Below are 18,710 nucleotides of genomic sequence, written 5' to 3'. Positions count from 1 at the left end.
GAAGAAGCTCGGCTAGAAAGGAGTTCGGTAAGCTCGGCTTACCGAGCTGGAACTAGCCTGGAACTAGCCGAGAAGAAGAAGGCAGAAGTCGGTAAGCTCAGCGGTAAGGAAGCTCGGTAAGGAAGCTCGGCGTTGAGCTGGAATGAGCCGAGAAGGAAGAGTTCGGTTGTGAGCCGAGAAGGAAGAGTTCGGTTGTAAGCCGAGAAGGAGTTCGGTCTTGAACCGAGGAAGGAGTTCGGTCTTGAACCGAGAAGGAAGAAGCAACCTAGCCGAACTAGCCGTTGGAACAGCAGTTAGTTAGCTGAGATGTAGCGGTTATTCTTCTTGCTTTCTTGATTCTTCTTGTAGTTAGTTAGTAGCAGTTGCTACTTGATTATAGAGCTTTAAATAGCTCACCATGTATGTAGTTTAGAGTAGAGTTTAATCAATAAAGAGTTTTCCAGTTTCTCTCCAAGATTATCATCTTCAATACTCAAAGTGTGAGTGTGTGTGTTTCTGCATTGTGTGATCTCATACAACACTGAGTGTGTGTGTGTGATCTTCTTGAGTGTGTGAAAGCCTTGTGTGCGTAAATCCCAACAATGTTGATTGGTAAATGGATACTTTTGTAGAAGCCCAAAATATTAAAAAAATGGCTCAATATGAAGAGATACCTAAGAAGAAGCCCAAAACTTTATAAAAATTGAAATAATTTATTAATGATTATAATTAATAAATTAGAATAAAATACTTTATGTTGTAAATATAACAGTACTATTTACTTTATGTAAATACTATTTTGTTGAAATGAACAAAATTCGAATTTTGAAAATAAGAATTTCGATGACATTTATCTTTTCTCTTTATTCTATTACTTGGAGTGAGATAATTTCTGTAATACCCGAAAATTTGTGGAATTTTATTCTTTTAATTAAGGATGAAATTTTCTTTATGTTTTTGTGTTTATTTGATTGTTGTGGATGTGGTATTTTCTACCTAGGCAAATTAAAATGTAATTAAATAATTAATTAAGCCATGTTTTTAAAAATCCTAATTAAAATAAAATCTCTCTCTCTCTCTCTCTCTCGGTTTCTCTCCCCCTCCCCACTACTTTCTCAACCTCCCCACTCCCTCTTAACCGATACATCATCCCCTTTCCAATCTCTCCCCACATCGGTTTTTCTCTTTTCTCTCTTGCAATTGCTCTCAACACCGGTAAGCTCCCTCTCTCCTTCTCCCTCTCGGTTCTCATCTTTTTCATTCACTCCCTCTCATCATCGTCTTGGATTCCTCAAGGTGATACCCCCTTCGTCGTGAATCGGAGTCGTAAGAGGAAGTAAAGCTTTTTCACTACGTTGAACTATCCGGGAAAGGTAACACAAGGCCTCAACTCTCGTTTAATTCGAAAAACATGCATGTAGGACGTTTTTGGATGGGTTAGATGTTGAATAGGATTTGTGGCTATGTGCTTGTGTTGAACATGTTTTCGGTGATAACTGACAGTGGGTTCCGACCCCTTTTTGACTGAGCAAACGATCTCCTTTTGGTACGAATTTTTTAGTTGTATAAACTTTGGTGTGTCTTCTGTGTGGTGTGTAAATTTCAGCTTCTTTGGAGGTCGTATGATTTTATTATGATTTCTGCAAGTAAACTGCGCAGTTCTGCGTGTTGTGTGTTTTTGGGAGATGTTTTCATGTGCAATGGTTGGGTTTCTGAGTGTTGTGCTTTTGTGATGTATGTGGGTGTGTTTGGCCAAGAGATGGCTCGGAAAATCAGTGTTTGGTTCGAGGGTTTCATGTGTGTTGGCCGAGAGTTGTAGGGTTCAGCCTAGGGCAGATTTGTGGAGAGTCTGGAAGGGATGATCCCAGGTGTCTGGGTGTGTTTTGGGACCGAGAATGTGTGGTGTGAATGTTGTATAGGGTTTGAGAATCGGAAGTGGGAGGAAAGTGAGTGTGCACGGAACGAGCCAGGCGGCCGAGGTGCCGAGCCAGCGGCCGAGGTGCCGAGCAGGCGGCCGAGGTGCCGAGCAGGCGGCCGAGATGCCGAGCCAGCGGCCGAGGTGCCGAGCCAGCGGCCAAGGTGCCGAGCAGGCGGCCGAGATGCCGAGCCAGCGGCCGAGGTGCCGAGCAGGCGGCTGAGGTGCCGAGCCAGCGGCCGAGCAGGCGGCCGAGATGCCGAGCCAGCGGCCGAGGTGCCGAGCAGGCGGCCGAGGTGCCGAGCCAGCGGCCGAGGTGCCGAACAGGTGGCCGAGGTGCCGAGCCACCGGCCGAGACACCGAGCCATGTCGAGACGCCGATCCTTTTTCCGAGTTTTTCCGAACCTTTTCCGAGCCAAGTGAGCCGTTTGCACAGTAAGGGTATGCCAGGACTTGGAGTGCTGTGTTCGTGTGTCGTGTGCGCGTTTTGGGTACGTCGTTTGCATGCGGGGTGTGTTTCGAACGTGTGACTTTGTGTGTTTGTTTTGTAACATGTTGTTAAGTGTATGTACGTGTAACGTGCTAGATTTTGAAGTCGTCCACGTAGGAATCATGCATTGTCGTTTAAAGTCTCGTCTCTTCTGACTCTAATCATGATACAATTTATCTTTCAAAAGGGTGATCTTTTACGAGGAAAGTGTGGTTGAAGGGAACCTTTTTAAAAGCTAAGCAATCGAGGTGGGCTTTTCTACCCTACTTTTACGTGGGTTGTTTTTAATACGGACTCTGTTCCGGAATTGTTTATGGAGGTGAACTGTTTGTCTTGCCAAATGTTTTGATTTGAAACCTATCTGAAGTGGTTTACCACATATGTTTAATCGAATTCGGGTCTGTTGGGCTGCGAACCCTCAGGCTAGTGTACACGAGACTGGGTGCCATCTGAGAGCAAGTTGGCCGGTCTAGTGACCTGGGGTGTGGCCACGCCCCTTGTCACCGTTGGGATCAGATAGTGTATGATTGAGGGAATAAGGGTGGCAATATCGGAAAATGACTGCGCAGTCGAATTTATGAAAATATATATTTGTGTACTTGGGTTATTTTCTTACACTTAAAACCCCAAGGTTACACTGTTATGGCATGACAAACTATGATTTTGGCGTGTGTCCACTGAGTGCAATAAGTACTCAGCCCTGCATGTTGTTTTCTTAATGTGCAAGTTGAGCGGCGATGGGGATGACGGATGTTGAGCAGTGAAAGCCAAATGAGTGTTTTACTTGGTCTTTTGGATGGTGTCGTGTCGTCATACCCGGCATCATCTGTCTTTGGGTCATTTCCGCTGCTTTGTAATCCGATACAATGTTTTATTTAACTCTGTTTACATTAACTCTAGAAATGTCGCTACAGTACCTGGTTTTAAAATGAATTTCCTTTTATCAAATGTCTTTGGGTCAAATATTCCTGTTTTTCCCCTTTCTTCCCCGCCTCTTTATTCCTCCCCTAGTCGCGGTCCACCGTACTTCCTATCCTTAGGAAATGCGGGCGTGACAGAGTGGTATCAGAGCCTAGGTTTTTTCTTTCTGCTCTGGACCTAAGAGTCTCTTCTGTCTTGATTTAGTTTGTATCCCTGTGTCAAAATAAATAATTGACTAAGTTTTCAAAAGTGTCATTGGCTCAACATCCGACTCATCGCACTCAACCTGAAATGAGGTAATGAAAATTTCGAAATTTTGGAAAGTATATGGAAGTGGAGGAAATTGTGATTTTGGTGTTGAAAATGATTTTTATGTAAAGTTTAAGTAAATGTTGAGACATGTGGAAGGGTACAACGTGATGTGGAAAAGTTGGAAATTATTTGAGTTATGAACTGTTATGGTGTTATGAACTGTTGATGTATGATGAACTTATATGAAAGCATGTGGCTGATGTGTGATGATATGATGACGTGAATGTTGATGTGAGCCTTTATGTGAGTATGTGTTGGCCTTTTGAATGTTTGAACTTAGACGTGATAGAATTTCACTAGTGCTTCTTGGACCTATGATAGATAAGAGCTTTTGGCCTTTGAACACCAGCGGGTTTGGGTTAGAACAGCGATACGTGCACACACACTCTCTCTCTCTCTTCTTCGGTTATGTACTCTGTTTTTTATACGCGAGGCGGTTGTTTCTGTTTTTCTATAGATGGCGCGTATGTTCCGAACCCCGCGACGGAGTGATCGCGATAGACTTAGGGCACAGAGGGTGCTCAGGGATTATAGAGTGTACCGGAAGAAGGATCACGTACCGTTGATCGAGTTCGTGGCACACTTCGACACCCTCTGGAGGGCAGCTCAGGAGTTCGGAGTGACAGAGCATGACGGCATTGAGAAGCTAATAGATTTGCTTCCCGATAGCTGGAAGGAGTGGGCCGAAAGAACGGCGAGGAGGTACACGTGGCATGAGCCCGCTACCGACGACATGGTGGGTGACATGGCTGGCTTTCGGAAAGCCGTGTATTGTGCACTGGTGGACTCTCGAGAGGAGCAGCCCCCACAGGAGGTGGAAGAGAGGGTCGTGTATCAGGACAAGTATGTGAGCATGTACGAGGGTGAACAAGGGTATGAAGATGTTTATGAGGAGGCTCTGCCAGGGAACTCCGAGGAGGACGACGACGAAGACCCGGAGGAAGGGCCTATGGATGAGGATGATAGAGTCGTAGTCTAGAATTAGAATAGTTCGTTGTCTTTTCAGTTTTTGCTTTCAGTACGATCTACTCTTGGGAACAATGTTGGCCTTCTTTCTTTTAATGAGAATTTGGATTTTGATATATATATCCTATGTGTTGCATCTTATACTACATGAAGATTTTATAAGAAAATTTTGAGAAAGTGGTAATTTTGGATGAGAATTGTAGTAACACTTTTTGGATATTGAATCAGAATGCCGCCAAGACGTGCACGCCAACCACGACAAGGACCCAACGTGGAGGCACCACCTCCACCACCACCGCCACCACCACCTCCACCCCCGCCTCAACAAGAAAGATTCATAGTTACGTTCTCAAGGCAGAATCCCCCAAAATTTGACGGACAAGGAGACCCATCCAAAGCGGAAGAGTGGATACGCGGCCTCGAGCGTATCTTCAGGGTCATGGAGTGCACAGATAGGGAGCGCATTGCTGGTGCTACCTTTCAACTGTCAGGTGCTGCCGATTACTGGTGGGAGACTCGACAAAGAACTATGAATCCTGCCCGCCTGGAGGCGCTAACATGGGAGGAGTTTAAAGTAGAGATCGATAACAAGTATGTTCCAAAGACGTACAGACGGGCCAAGGTGGTAGAGTTCCACACACTAAGCCAAGGCCGAATGACTGTAACCGAGTATGACCGAGCCCTCGCGCAGATGGCACGATATGCGCCCGAGTTGATGGACACCGATGAGAAATGGGCGGTGAAGTTCCGGGCCGGGCTCAGAGATGAGATAAAGGCCGCATTGGCCTGTCGAGGAGAACTCTCCTACTCGGAGATCTTGACTTGTGCACTGGACGTGGAAGATGCACTCCCTAAGCCAAGAGTTGTGGCAACAACAAACGCGACACCTCTACAAGCTCAGCCGGGCCACCAAGAGAAGAGGAGGTGGGATGGTGACCAGGCTCAGTATGGTGGTAAGAGGCCACAACACATGAGGAACCCACCCTACAATGGCGGGAGACAGAATACTTTCCAACCGAGGGCAAACTTTCCGCCGAGGAACCCTCAATGTGGAAGGTGCTTCAAGTACCACGCCGGGGAGTGTCGAGACCCTAGGTGCTTCAACTGTGGTGGGAGTGGCCACTACATCCGAAATTGCCCAAACAAGCACATGGGAACGGGAACGAGACAGAACCAGCTAGGTTTCCGTCCACCATCCCAGGCACTACCTGCACCTCCACCGCAACAACGCCGCCAAGGATTACCATCGCAAGCAAGGGCCTACGCCTTGAAGGGGAAACAGCCGGCAAACGAGAAAGAAACCTTTGAGCAAGGAAACTTGGCAGGTATGGGCACACTTCTCAATATGCCTATAGTTGTCTTGTTTGATACGGGTGCGTCGCATTCCTTTATATCAACGTCTTGTGTGGATACTTTGGAATTACCTACTGTTAAGACCGAACCCACTATGAGTGTGACCTCACCGGTAGGCGGGGCTATAGATATATCCCGATCTTGTGCATGTGTGAACTTTGGAATAGGTGAACTCAGTTTAGTGGCTTATAATTTGCAAGTAATGACGATGGGTAGCGTAGACATAATCTTGGGTATGGATTGGTTAGCGGAGAACCACGTTACCCTTCATTGTAGAGAAAGGGAAATTTCGTTTGAAACCCCCGGAAAAGAGCCGATGAAGTTTCACGGAGTCCCAATGAGCCGACGCAAGTCCATTATCTCTGCGCTGCAAGCCACTACAATGATGAGGAAGGGATGTCCAGCGTACCTTGTTTATTTGAATGGGGAGGAGAAGAAAGACAGGAAGATAGAAGATGTGGCGATAGTGAGTGAATATCCCGATGTCTTCCCCGATGCATTGCCGGGACCCCCACCCGACAGGCAAGTAGAATTCACGATCGATCTGGAGCCCGGATCGGCACCAATATCCAAAGCACCTTATAGAATGGCGCCAAAAGAGTTGGAGGAGCTTAAGGTGCAACTGCAAGAGCTACTGGAATTGGGATTCATTAGACCTAGCGTGTCACCATGGGGAGCACCAGTGTTGTTTGTAAAGAAGAAGGATGGAACGATGAGGATGTGCATCGACTATCGGGAGCTAAACAAACTAACGCTAAAGAACAAGTATCCACTACCAAGGATAGACGACTTGTTTGACCAACTTCGAGGGGCAGGAGTCTTCTCTAAGATGGATTTGAGGTCTGGGTACCATCAGTTGAGGGTTCGGCGAGAAGATGTACCCAAGACGGCGTTCCGAACAAGATATGGTCATTATGAGTTCGTTGTAATGCCTTTTGGACTGACGAACGCCCCGGCAGTGTTCATGGACCTTATGAACCGCGTGTTCCATCCATTTCTGGATCGGTTTGTCCTGGTTTTCATCGATGACGTGCTTGTTTACTCAAAGAACGAGGAGGAGCACAAAGAGCACTTGAGAACCGTCCTAGCAACTCTAAGGGACGAGAAACTATATGCCAAGTTCAGTAAATGCGAGTTTTGGCTCAAGGAAGTAAATTTTCTTGGACATGTAGTAACTTCAGATGGAATTCGTGTAGATCCGGCCAAGGTAGAAGCGGTGCAGGAGTGGAAGTCACCTTCTACACAAAACGAAATCCGAAGCTTTTTAGGACTGGCGGGCTATTATCGAAGATTCATCGAGGGATTCTCGAAGATAGCAAGGCCAATGACGCAACAACTGAAAAAGGGAGTCAAGATGATTTGGACGCCAGAATGTGAGGCGAGCTTTCAGTTGTTGAAGGAGAAATTGACCACCGCACCAATCCTAGCTGTGCCGGAGCCAGAGACTGACTATGCGGTATATACGGATGCGTCGAAGGTGGGACTGGGATGTGTGCTTATGCAGAAGGGGAAAGTGATTGCATATGCATCGAGACAATTGAAGCCCCATGAACTGAATTATCCGACGCATGACTTGGAACTGGCAGCTGTGGTACATGCTTTGAAGATCTGGAGACATCATCTTTATGGAGTCCGTTGTGAGATATACACGGACCATAAGAGTCTAAAGTACTTCTTTGAGCAAAAGGAGTTGAACATGCGCCAACGTAGGTGGCTCGAGTTGGTAAAGGACTACGATTGTGGTATAAATTACCATCCGGGAAAAGCAAACGTAGTGGCCGATGCTCTTAGTAGGAAGTCTCAATCTCAGCTGGCCACCTTTCTTACTATCGAGGAGAGTATAATCCAAGAGTTCAGTAAGATGCGCTTGGAAGTGGTGAGAATGCCCGAGACTGTGGAAGGGATAGTAGCCACGTTGGTGATGGAACCCGACTTAAGAGCCAGAATTGTAGAAGCTCAACGGCGAGATACGTTACTAGAAAAGATTCGCTCAGAAGTGAGGACGGGTGAACTCGGAAATTTTCGTGAGGCAGCGGATAATGGTCTCACATACAAGGGAAGGTTGTGTGTGCCTAAGGATGAAGGCCTGAGGATGGAAATCATGAGAGAAGCACATGAAACCCCATACGCTGCTCATCCAGGGAGCACCAAAATGTATCAAGACTTGAAAAGACAGTTTTGGTGGAACGGTATGAAAAAGCATGTTGCGGCATTTGTGGAGAGATGCCTAGCATGTCAACAAGTAAAGGCGCTACACCAACGGCCCTATGGGAAATTGCAACCCCTCGAGATTCCGGAATGGAAGTGGGAACATATTGCAATGGACTTTGTGGTAGGACTGCCAAAGTCCCAGCGAGGGAACACGGTGATTTGGGTGATTATAGATCGCCTCACCAAATCTGCCCATTTTGTGCCGGTTCGTGCCACTTATGGATCCGATCAGTTGGCTAAGGTATATGTACGGGAAATTATACGCTTGCATGGAGTTCCAGCGACAATCACATCTGATCGTGGTGCTAAATTCACTTCTAGATTTTGGACAAGCCTGCAGAGCGAGTTGGGGACTAAGTTGAATTTCAGTACAGCGTTCCACCCGCAAACCGACGGGCAGTCGGAGAGAACGATACAAGCATTGGAGGACATGCTACGAGTCGTGGTGCTAGATCGAGGCGTAGGTTGGGAAGAAGTGTTGCCCTTGGTAGAGTTCGCTTACAATAATAGTTACCAGGCGACTATCAAGATGGCCCCATATGAGGCCTTGTATGGAAAGAAGTGTAGATCGCCACTTTATTGGGATGAAGTGGGTGAGAGAAGAATTCTCGGACCAGACTCTGTAGAAGAGATGATAGAGATTGTCCAACAAATCCGTGGGAGGATCAAGGAGGCACAAGATCGACAGAAATCTTATGCGGATGTTCGAAGGACCGAGTTACAGTTCGAGGTCGGGGAAAAGGTCTTTCTGAAAGTTTCCCCTTCTAAGGGAATAACTCGTTTTGGAGTGAAGGGAAAGCTGAGACCCCGATTTATTGGTCCATACGAGATTTTGGATAGAGTCGGCGTGGTAGCATACAGGTTGGCTCTACCACCAAGCTTTGGAAATGTGCACAACGTCTTCCATGTGTCACAATTGAGGAAGTACGTGTTTGACCCCACACACATCGTTCACCAAGAAGAGATGATGGTCCTAAATCCCGATCTAAGCTATGAGGAGAAGCCCGAGGCCATTTTGGACCGAAGAGTGCAAGAATTGAGGAATAAGTCAATTGCTTCGGTGAAAGTACGGTGGAGGAATCATGGAGTCGAAGAAGCAACATGGGAGTTAGAAGATAAGATGAGAGAGAAGTTTCCGGAGCTGTTTGAGTAATCTAGGGAAATTTCGGGACGAAATTTTTGTTAAGGTGGGAGGAATGTAATACCCGAAAATTTGTGGAATTTTATTCTTTTAATTAAGGATGAAATTTTCTTTATGTTTTTGTGTTTATTTGATTGTTGTGGATGTGGTATTTTCTACCTAGGCAAATTAAAATGTAATTAAATAATTAATTAAGCCATGTTTTTAAAAATCCTAATTAAAATAAAATCTCTCTCTCTCTCTCTCTCTCGGTTTCTCTCCCCCTCCCCACTACTTTCTCAACCTCCCCACTCCCTCTTAACCGATACATCATCCCCTTTCCAATCTCTCCCCACATCGGTTTTTCTCTTTTCTCTCTTGCAATTGCTCTCAACACCGGTAAGCTCCCTCTCTCCTTCTCCCTCTCGGTTCTCATCTTTTTCATTCACTCCCTCTCATCATCGTCTTGGATTCCTCAAGGTGATACCCCCCTTCGTCGTGAATCGGAGTCGTAAGAGGAAGTAAAGCTTTTTCACTACGTTGAACTATCCGGGAAAGGTAACACAAGGCCTCAACTCTCGTTTAATTCGAAAAACATGCATGTAGGACGTTTTTGGATGGGTTAGATGTTGAATAGGATTTGTGGCTATGTGCTTGTGTTGAACATGTTTTCGGTGATAACTGACAGTGGGTTCCGACCCCTTTTTGACTGAGCAAACGATCTCCTTTTGGTACGAATTTTTTAGCTGTATAAACTTTGGTGTGTCTTCTGTGTGGTGTGTAAATTTCAGCTTCTTTGGAGGTCGTATGATTTTATTATGAGGTGCCGAGGTGCCGAGCAGGCGGCCGAGGTGCCGAGCAGGCGGCCGAGGTGCCGAGCAGGCGGCCGAGGTGCCGAGCCAGCGGCCGAGGTGCCGAGCCAGCGGCCGAGGTGCCGAGCAGGCGGCCGAGATGCCGAGCCAGCGGCCGAGGTGCCGAGCCAGCGGCCGAGCAGGCGGCCGAGATGCCGAGCCAGCGGCCGAGGTGCCGAGCAGGCGGCCGAGGTGCCGAGCCAGCTGCCGAGGTGCCGAACAGGTGGCCGAGGTGCCGAGCCACCGGCCGAGACACCGAGCCATGTCGAGACGCCGATCCTTTTTCCGAGTTTTTCCGAACCTTTTCCGAGCCAAGTGAGCCGTTTGCACAGTAAGGGTATGCCAGGACTTGGAGTGCTGTGTTCGTGTGTCGTGTGCGCGTTTTGGGTACGTCGTTTGCATGCGGGGTGTGTTTCGAACGTGTGACTTTGTGTGTTTGTTTTGTAACATGTTGTTAAGTGTATGTACGTGTAACGTGCTAGATTTTGAAGTCGTCCACGTAGGAATCATGCATTGTCGTTTAAAGTCTCGTCTCTTCTGACTCTAATCATGATACAATTTATCTTTCAAAAGGGTGATCTTTTACGAGGAAAGTGTGGTTGAAGGGAACCTTTTTAAAAGCTAAGCAATCGAGGTGGGCTTTTCTACCCTACTTTTACGTGGGTTGTTTTTAATACGGACTCTGTTCCGGAATTGTTTATGGAGGTGAACTGTTTGTCTTGCCAAATGTTTTGATTTGAAACCTATCTGAAGTGGTTTACCACATATGTTTAATCGAATTCGGGTCTGTTGGGCTGCGAACCCTCAGGCTAGTGTACACGAGACTGGGTGCCATCTGAGAGCAAGTTGGCCGGTCTAGTGACCTGGGGTGTGGCCACGCCCCTTGTCACCGTTGGGATCAGATAGTGTATGATTGAGGGAATAAGGGTGGCAATATCGGAAAATGACTGCGCAGTCGAATTTATGAAAATATATATTTGTGTACTTGGGTTATTTTCTTACACTTAAAACCCCAAGGTTACACTGTTATGGCATGACAAACTATGATTTTGGCGTGTGTCCACTGAGTGCAATAAGTACTCAGCCCTGCATGTTGTTTTCTTAATGTGCAGGTTGAGCGGCGATGGGGATGACGGATGTTGAGCAGTGAAAGCCAAATGAGTGTTTTACTTGGTCTTTTGGATGGTGTCGTGTCGTCATACCCGGCATCATCTGTCTTTGGGTCATTTCCGCTGCTTTGTAATCCGATACAATGTTTTATTTAACTCTGTTTACATTAACTCTAGAAATGTCGCTACAGTACCTGGTTTTAAAATGAATTTCCTTTTATCAAATGTCTTTGGGTCAAATATTCCTGTTTTTCCCCTTTCTTCCCCGCCTCTTTATTCCTCCCCTAGTCGCGGTCCACCGTACTTCCTATCCTTAGGAAATGCGGGCGTGACAATTTCTCGCCCTAAATCGAAATTAAAATTTGTAATGTTATGTAGTACTCCCTTTCGTCCATTAAATTTCGTCACATTTTTTTATTTTCATTATCCTATAAAATTTGTCACATTTCACTTTTTACTAGTATTTTTTATAATAGATCATATACTTCATTAATTCATTCCAACTCACATTTATAAAACTAATACTTCATTTGTCCATGAAAATTTGTCACGTTCTATTTTTTGCACCCGTTTTGAAAAAAAATCTTAATAAATAGTTAAAATGAAGATAAAGTGGAGAGAAGATAAAGTAAGAGAGAATAATGTTATTTTCTGTCTTAGTTTACCACCCGTTTTGAAAAAAAATCTTAATAAATAGTTAAAATGAAGATAAAGTGGAGAGAAGATAAAGTAAGAGAGAATAATGTTATTTTCTGTCTTAGTTTACCATCGTTCACTTTAGCTATTTATTATTAATTTTTTAAAACGAAATGCAGAAAATGAAATATGCAAATATTCAGGGACGGATGGAGTATATAAAAGTATTACACACTTTTCACAGACTTTTTCAACTCACTTTCCGTTACATTTTATAAAATTAGCATCCGATGAAAGTGTTAGAAAATTTAAGGGATGGAATTAGTACTATATTCCATGGATTGTAACTTAACGTACGAAGTAGCATCAGCTGTTGACGGCGACGTTAATTTTATATTCTCCGTCTTGTCGTTTTACTCTTCGCATCGTTCGTAAACGCAAACGAATAAGCGCCGGCGTCTAAGACGCGCCGTGACGGAGCTTTCCCCTACCCGCCTATGTTCCTTAAACTATAACTACTTATTGATAGCGACTCTCTCCCTTCTCTCTCTCTCTCTCTCTCACACACACACACACAGAATCCAGAATCTTTACATGTACTTGGACACTGTAAATATATATGTATGTATACACACAAAATACTGATTTCGAGGCTTTCACGGGTATCGCATTTTCTAGAGTGAGAGGGAGATTGATCTGAAAGCAACCTTAACTGATTCCCCGCTCTCTACGTGAGCTGCTTGTGCGTCTATTTAAGTCGGCGTGGCGGAGAGGAGGCTTCCTCGATTGCCGATCATCATCACGATTTGAATGCTGCTGGATTTGGAAGGTAATTGATGCAATGTACGTATTTCAAAATGTGATTTGCTTGTTTTCTACTAGACTACGATTTTTCCCCTTTTTAACTACCCCTAATTTAAGGACTGCGAAATTGTTGTGATTTACTAGTTGAGATTTTTATTAGAATCTTCTACTGCTTTTTTTTATCCCCTACATTTTGAATCTCAATTGCGAGGATTTCACATGCGGAAGAATCGAATACGTGCTTCGGAATTTATTAAGCACGTGGATTAATGAGATCTGCTTTGGAATCATAATTGCCTTTTTCACCTGTTATTACTGCAATCGACTTAATAAAGCTGACGATTGATGCAGAGTATTTGAGGATTGAAATCCTGAAATACTAGGAGAAGAAATGCCAGGTAAATTCGAGTTTCTTTTTTGCAAGTTTAAATATGATTGTGTTAAGGAACAATGGTGGTTTATTATACATTTGATTTCATAGATTTCATGTCAAAATATTAATCCTTTAATATTTAGAAATGGTTTTGGTTCGTTGAAGGTTTTTTTTTTTGGGGGGGGGAGGGCTGAGATCATACCTTAGGATGAGATACATTGATTCGTTTATTACGTTTAATTAATATGAATTGCTGTCGGTTATTGATCTTCTGATCATTAGAAATAATTTTGGTTCATGAAGATGGAAGGGGAGATAGATTTGGTCACGAGATCATGTCTGAGGATGAGAGAAGGAGGCGGCGGATGAGATCTTTGAGGAAAAAGGCAATGAACCCTGCAACAAGGACTACGCGGGAGTTGAAGAAACATGAACAGAGGAAGGTGCATTGCCTGTTTGCCGCAGTCTGTAACGAAGAGTTTCTGGAGGAGGAAGAGATAGTGGTTAATGAATTTCGTCAAGCTTTGGTTGAAAGGGGCATGCTTCTGGCTCGTTATGATGATTACCATACTATGTTGAGGTGGTTATCTGACATATTATTCTTCCTCTGGCATTTGTTAAATTGATTTAACTCTGTTCTCCATCATTATAAGAGTTTGGTCTGCGACTGTTGATATATGTCTTGTACCGCCTTTTTTCTTTCAGTATTTTGCACTCCAAACATTATACTTTACGAAAGGAGTATATGCTAACTTCATGAAGAATTTATTTTGTTTTAATGAACCTCTTTGAATAACTTTTTGCAATCAATAACGAAATTCATAGTATTGCAGATTCTTAAAAGCAAGAAAGTTTGACCTTGATAAAACAGTACAGATGTGGGAAGAAATGTTGAATTGGAGAAAAGAAAATGCTGTAGACACTATAATTCAGGTAGATTTTCCATCATGTGGTGGAACTGTTTTGATTCCTCCTTTTATTTCCTGGTTTTGATAAAACTAGCATAATTTTCTAAGATGATAACTGAGACTAGATTGACAGATAATAGTGACTTGACTAGTCACCATCTTGAAGATCATCACTTCAATAGGAAAAACTTTATTTGTTTTATTGAGGATACCTCAGTTATAGTTTTGCTTAAGTTAAAACTTATTTCAATAGGCAAAACTTATTTGCATTATATGTTCTGTGTGACTTAGCTTCACTTCCTATAACAACTTCAATGTTATCGGCCACATATCTTTGTTCTTCTTTAATCTCCTCAAAACCACCAAATCTGGCATGTTATGTCTAGATAACTCTTTGAAATTATTCTGATATGCCATGTTTTAGCACAATCTTCATAAGTACAGATATTCTGTAGATTTCTGTATCTGTTAGAGAGACTCTGGTATGTGTTTCAAAAACAGCTACCTATTCTCTTCCATTGACAACTTCGTGGTATTTTCCTTTCAGCATGTTACTGATTTTAAGTCTTAACATCTGTGTTGCTTTTATGATTATGTTCTATATTCAGGATTTCATATATGAGGAGTTTGACGAAGTTAAGCTATATTATCCTCATGGTTACCATGGTGTTGATAAAGGAGGCCGACCTGTGTACATTGAAAGACTTGGGAAGGTTGAACCTAGTAAACTAATGAACATCACCACTGTCGATAGGTTCTTAAAATATCACGTCCAAGGTTTTGAGAAAGCTTTTGCGCAAAAGTTTGCAGCATGTTCTATTGCTGCCAAGCGACATATTGATTCAACAACTACTATTCTGGATGTACATGGGCTGGTAATTAATTTATGCTGTTGCATTATACTCCACAGATTGATTTCTCTTATCAACATAGAAGTATTTTTCCTGTTTCCTTTACATATACAGAATTGGATGAGTTTTGGAAAGATTGCGCGTGATCTAGTAATGCGCATGCAGAGAATTGATAGCAGCAATTATCCTGAGGTGCCTTGGACTCTTTTCTCATAGAAAATTTTTCATAATTTTTTTTCTTGTTCATGTTAGTGATAGATTATTCTCACCTTATGCAGACGTTACATCAAATGTTCATAGTTAATGCGGGTGGTGGATTTAAGTGTGTATGGAATTCGGCAAAATGCTTCATTGATCAAAGAACTATCGCAAAAATACATGTAAAGGATTTACATCTTTTTTCAAAATGATTATTATTTTTGTTTGGAAAGAATGAAATGTTTATTTAACTAAGGTTACCGATATACAGGTGTTGGGTACCAAATTCCAGGACAGGCTATTGGAAGTCATCGATGCTAGGTAGGCTACCGGTATACAGGTATTTTTTCTAAATAAAAAACACTCTCTTCTTTAAACATTGAACCTTTGCGTTTCAGTCAATTGCCAGATTTTCTGGGTGGATCCTGCTCATGTCCAAATGAAGGTGGATGCCTTGGATCCAACAAGGGACCTTGGAATGATACACAACTGATGAAGGTGCAGATATTGTCATTGCTTGTTGATTCTTGTGATATGAAAGAATAAAGAACTTTCCATTTGTGCCCCTCCAGTTTTCCACTCTTTTGTATTGAACCTGTTTCACCCCTTTCCTTGCAGCTAGTTCACGCTTTGCATGAAGGTGAATGCAATTTAGGAATAAAACTGCTTGATTATCAGGTAAAATTTTGTGACAATAGATGCCAAGTTTTGTTAGAATACTAGGTATATCTGTCATTATAAGACATGGACAGGACCTTAGTAAATGTTAGCTTCTCTGGTAGGGAAAATTCCAAAATCAAGCCAATTGATATGGAGGTAGGATGCAGATATTATGTAATATTCTTCACCTTCAAGTTACTTTGACAGGAATCAAGGAATGAAATTTCTTCATCTTCTATTTCAAGAAAATCTTCATACAGGGAACCAACACCTTCCCTTAGTAATAATGTAAGTGTTTCATTGTTTGCTTAATGTTGATACTATCTTAATTTGCTTGATTTTGGTACATTCTGCTGAACTAATATTGATACTATCCATTGCTTGCTTAATTTTGATTCATTCTGTTTTCTTGATGTATTTTTTTGTTTCTTTGTCCCTCTTGAACCATCGTATGTGTTGGTATACTATAATACTTATGGGTAAATAAAGGAGTCCAGCTTAGGTTCAATATTCCTGTGTTTTTAATGGAATGATTATATGTTTGAATGCTGACTTAATGCATGTAACATGTGTCCCTATCCATGCTGACCTTGGGTTTCTTGAGCTGATCATCCTTAGGAGTTGCATGCATATTAAATTATGTACACTGTATGTATCACCGTCTTATCTCAGAGCTTGCTGATCCAGGAAATATCACAGAGACCAGAAATGGATATATCCGGTGATAGATATGAAGATAGACATCCATCAAGTAGGTAGCTATTATGATACTCTTTATGTATTTTAGAGTTTGTTCAGTTATCTTCTCTGGCATATAGATGTGTATATATCCAATCAATATTTGCAAATCTGAATATGAGTAGGGTGTTGTGAGCTCTCGAATATTTTGTTAGTCATTGCTGATAAACTCATCTTGGTCAATACCAAAACTAGTGTATAAATCTTCCTTCAGTTCAGGGAGATTTATCATAACTCAAAATAGCTCAAGCGGTTGTTCGCATGTTCTGCAGTTTGTTGAAATTATAAAAACGCATCAATAGCTAGAGCCTAGACGGATAACACATAGTTTCATATTTCATCAGTGTATGATGATCTTGCTATCATGAGCCTGTTTTTCTCTTAGTATCAGTAATTGATTCTCTAACATAGTTGAACCTGCAGATTTAGCTGGTCCTATTGCAGAACAAAGGTTGCCAAAGGGATCACTCTCCGCCATAGTGATGGACGTTGTGCTTAGATTACTCACATTCTTATGCATACTTGGTAGTTTGTTCAGACGCTTCTTTAAGATGGACGAAAACATGGAATCGGTATTAGAAAACCAAACAACACAAGTTGGAAACTCAAACTCTCAAGAACAAGATGCGCAACTAAAGAATGAGGAGCTTCTCCACCCCTGTTACCAGAAGTTACAGCATTTAGAGAATATGGTGAATGAACTTTCGAAGAAACCTGCAAGAATTCCATCTGAGAAAGAGGACATGATACATGAATCTCTCAGTCGCATAAAATCCATTGAGTTTGACTTACAGAAGACGAGGAAAGTAAGATATGTGACCCACCTTATTTTCTGGTCTGTGTTACCTGGTCTAGAAAGAGGTGGCTAAACGAGCTATACGTTGTTTCTGTACAGGCATTGATTGCGACAACATCAAAGCAAATGGAGTTATCTGAGTCAATAGAGACAATAAAGGAGAATAATTTAAATGTAAGTTGTTGTTTGCTTATGAAGCAAATGCAATGCATTTTAAAAAAAATATGGCTGTCGTCATTGACATCCGTGCTTTATCTGCTCGACTCAACGACAGGGGAGTCAAAGTTGCTGGCTACGAAGTAGCAGGTCTGTACCCCGTGGAACCTGATTTACTTCCCAAGCATCCGTATGTGTCCCCTTTATGCTCACCGAACTTATTCTTTCAGCTGATCACATTCTTCAGGTAATCTCTCTCTCTGAGACACGCGCGCACACACACACACAACTTTACCAGTTATCCTGAACTGTTCAAGTTCTAATACTTTCTTCATATCCACAGATGTTATTTGGATGAGTTCATACAATCTGCAACATCCCATTATCGGCTGTACAAAGAATACACACACACACACAGAGGATATTGAAAAACAGTTTTTTCATAAGTTTCTTTGCTTAGTTATTGTAAAAAAGTTTTCACTATAAATTTGAAGCCTTGCAGCTTTGGCTACATTTCATACTGTTGGTATCTCTTTACAAGTTGCGTGTTTTTTTTATTTCATTTTGCATTTGGGGATTGGATAAGCATTTCGAATCACTTTTTTTAAAATGAACGATTATGGTTCCCCAATATACTCGTGGTCATGTGATTTGAACCCCAGACTAATTGTATGGAAGTGAAATCGTCTTACTAAGGCCATCCACAATAGGAATAGCCCAGCAATAGCCCAGCCATAGCCTAGCCACTGCCACATCATCAGCACTAAAAATCCTCCTGCCACATCATCAAAACAAGCAAATAGCCCAGCAATAGCCCAGCCATAGCCTAGCCACATAATATCCACATCACCATTAACAAATATATACAAAATGAAATAATTAACAATCACACAATATACGAAATTTAATTTACGAGACATATACTGGAAACATTAATAATACTATTAAAATTTTAAAAAGTACAATAATTTTTAAAAAGTACAATAATTAAAAAAAAATTACAATAATTTTTTAAAAAATACAATAATTCACTCCTAGTTTGAGATCCGCTACTCCCTGAAGTAGGCTCGTTGTTGAGATCCATTTACCGTTGTTGATCTTGTACAGAAATTTAGATAGAGAGGGTACTCGTTAATACAAGTGGTGCGAATGAAAATGACAGGCAAGTCGCGTATATATAGTGTTTCAGAAACAAAAAAAAAATTAAAAATTCGCGCTAGGCGGTGCGCTAGGCGATCCGGACGCTGCAATAGCGCCTAGCGGATCGCCTAGCGCCGCGGAACCGCCGAGCGCTAGGCGGTTTTTTTTCGCGAAATCTGCTAGGCGGCTGCAATAGATCGCCTAGCATCGGCGCTCGGCTAGG

At 42.6% G+C, this 18,710-nt stretch overlaps 1 protein-coding gene across 4 annotated transcripts; it reads left to right on the top strand.

Moving 5' to 3' along the window:
- The first annotated feature begins 12,283 nt into the window (after positions 1-12,283).
- On the top strand, positions 12,284-17,860 carry LOC121786317 (phosphatidylinositol/phosphatidylcholine transfer protein SFH9-like). 4 transcript variants are annotated; one of them, XM_042184932.1, is made up of 16 exons: positions 12,285-12,692; positions 13,019-13,065; positions 13,344-13,620; positions 13,874-13,973; positions 14,557-14,823; positions 14,914-14,991; positions 15,078-15,179; positions 15,269-15,318; positions 15,396-15,495; positions 15,616-15,675; positions 15,865-15,945; positions 16,345-16,408; positions 16,807-17,201; positions 17,291-17,365; positions 17,466-17,594; positions 17,691-17,860. In XM_042184932.1, the coding sequence occupies exons 2-15, from the start codon at positions 13,059-13,061 to the stop codon at positions 17,517-17,519; spliced, it is 1,710 nt and encodes a 569-aa protein (XP_042040866.1). In that variant the 5' UTR covers positions 12,285-12,692; positions 13,019-13,058; the 3' UTR covers positions 17,520-17,594; positions 17,691-17,860. The 4 variants fall into 4 exon arrangements, with proteins under 4 accessions (XP_042040862.1, XP_042040864.1, XP_042040866.1 ...); XM_042184928.1 differs by having other exon boundaries at positions 12,284-12,692; positions 17,291-17,594; XM_042184930.1 differs by having other exon boundaries at positions 12,284-12,706; positions 17,291-17,594.
- Positions 17,861-18,710: the final 850 nt, after the last annotated feature.

This window comes from Salvia splendens, chromosome 22 (assembly GCF_004379255.2).
Source record: "Salvia splendens isolate huo1 chromosome 22, SspV2, whole genome shotgun sequence".
NCBI lineage: Eukaryota > Viridiplantae > Streptophyta > Magnoliopsida > Lamiales > Lamiaceae > Salvia > Salvia splendens.
Note: the sequence above shows the minus strand (reverse complement) of the source record. Positions and strands in the feature narration are given on the sequence as shown.

What these genes read in the sequence shown, in the direction of transcription:
- LOC121786317 (XM_042184928.1), top strand. An exon ending in CTGTAGACACTATAATTCAG is followed by an intron (nt 13,974 to 14,556) that starts GTAGATTTTCCA and finishes TTCTATATTCAG; the next exon opens with GATTTCATATATGAGGAGTT. An exon ending in ACTTACAGAAGACGAGGAAA is followed by an intron (nt 17,202 to 17,290) that starts GTAAGATATGTG and finishes GTTTCTGTACAG; the next exon opens with GCATTGATTGCGACAACATC.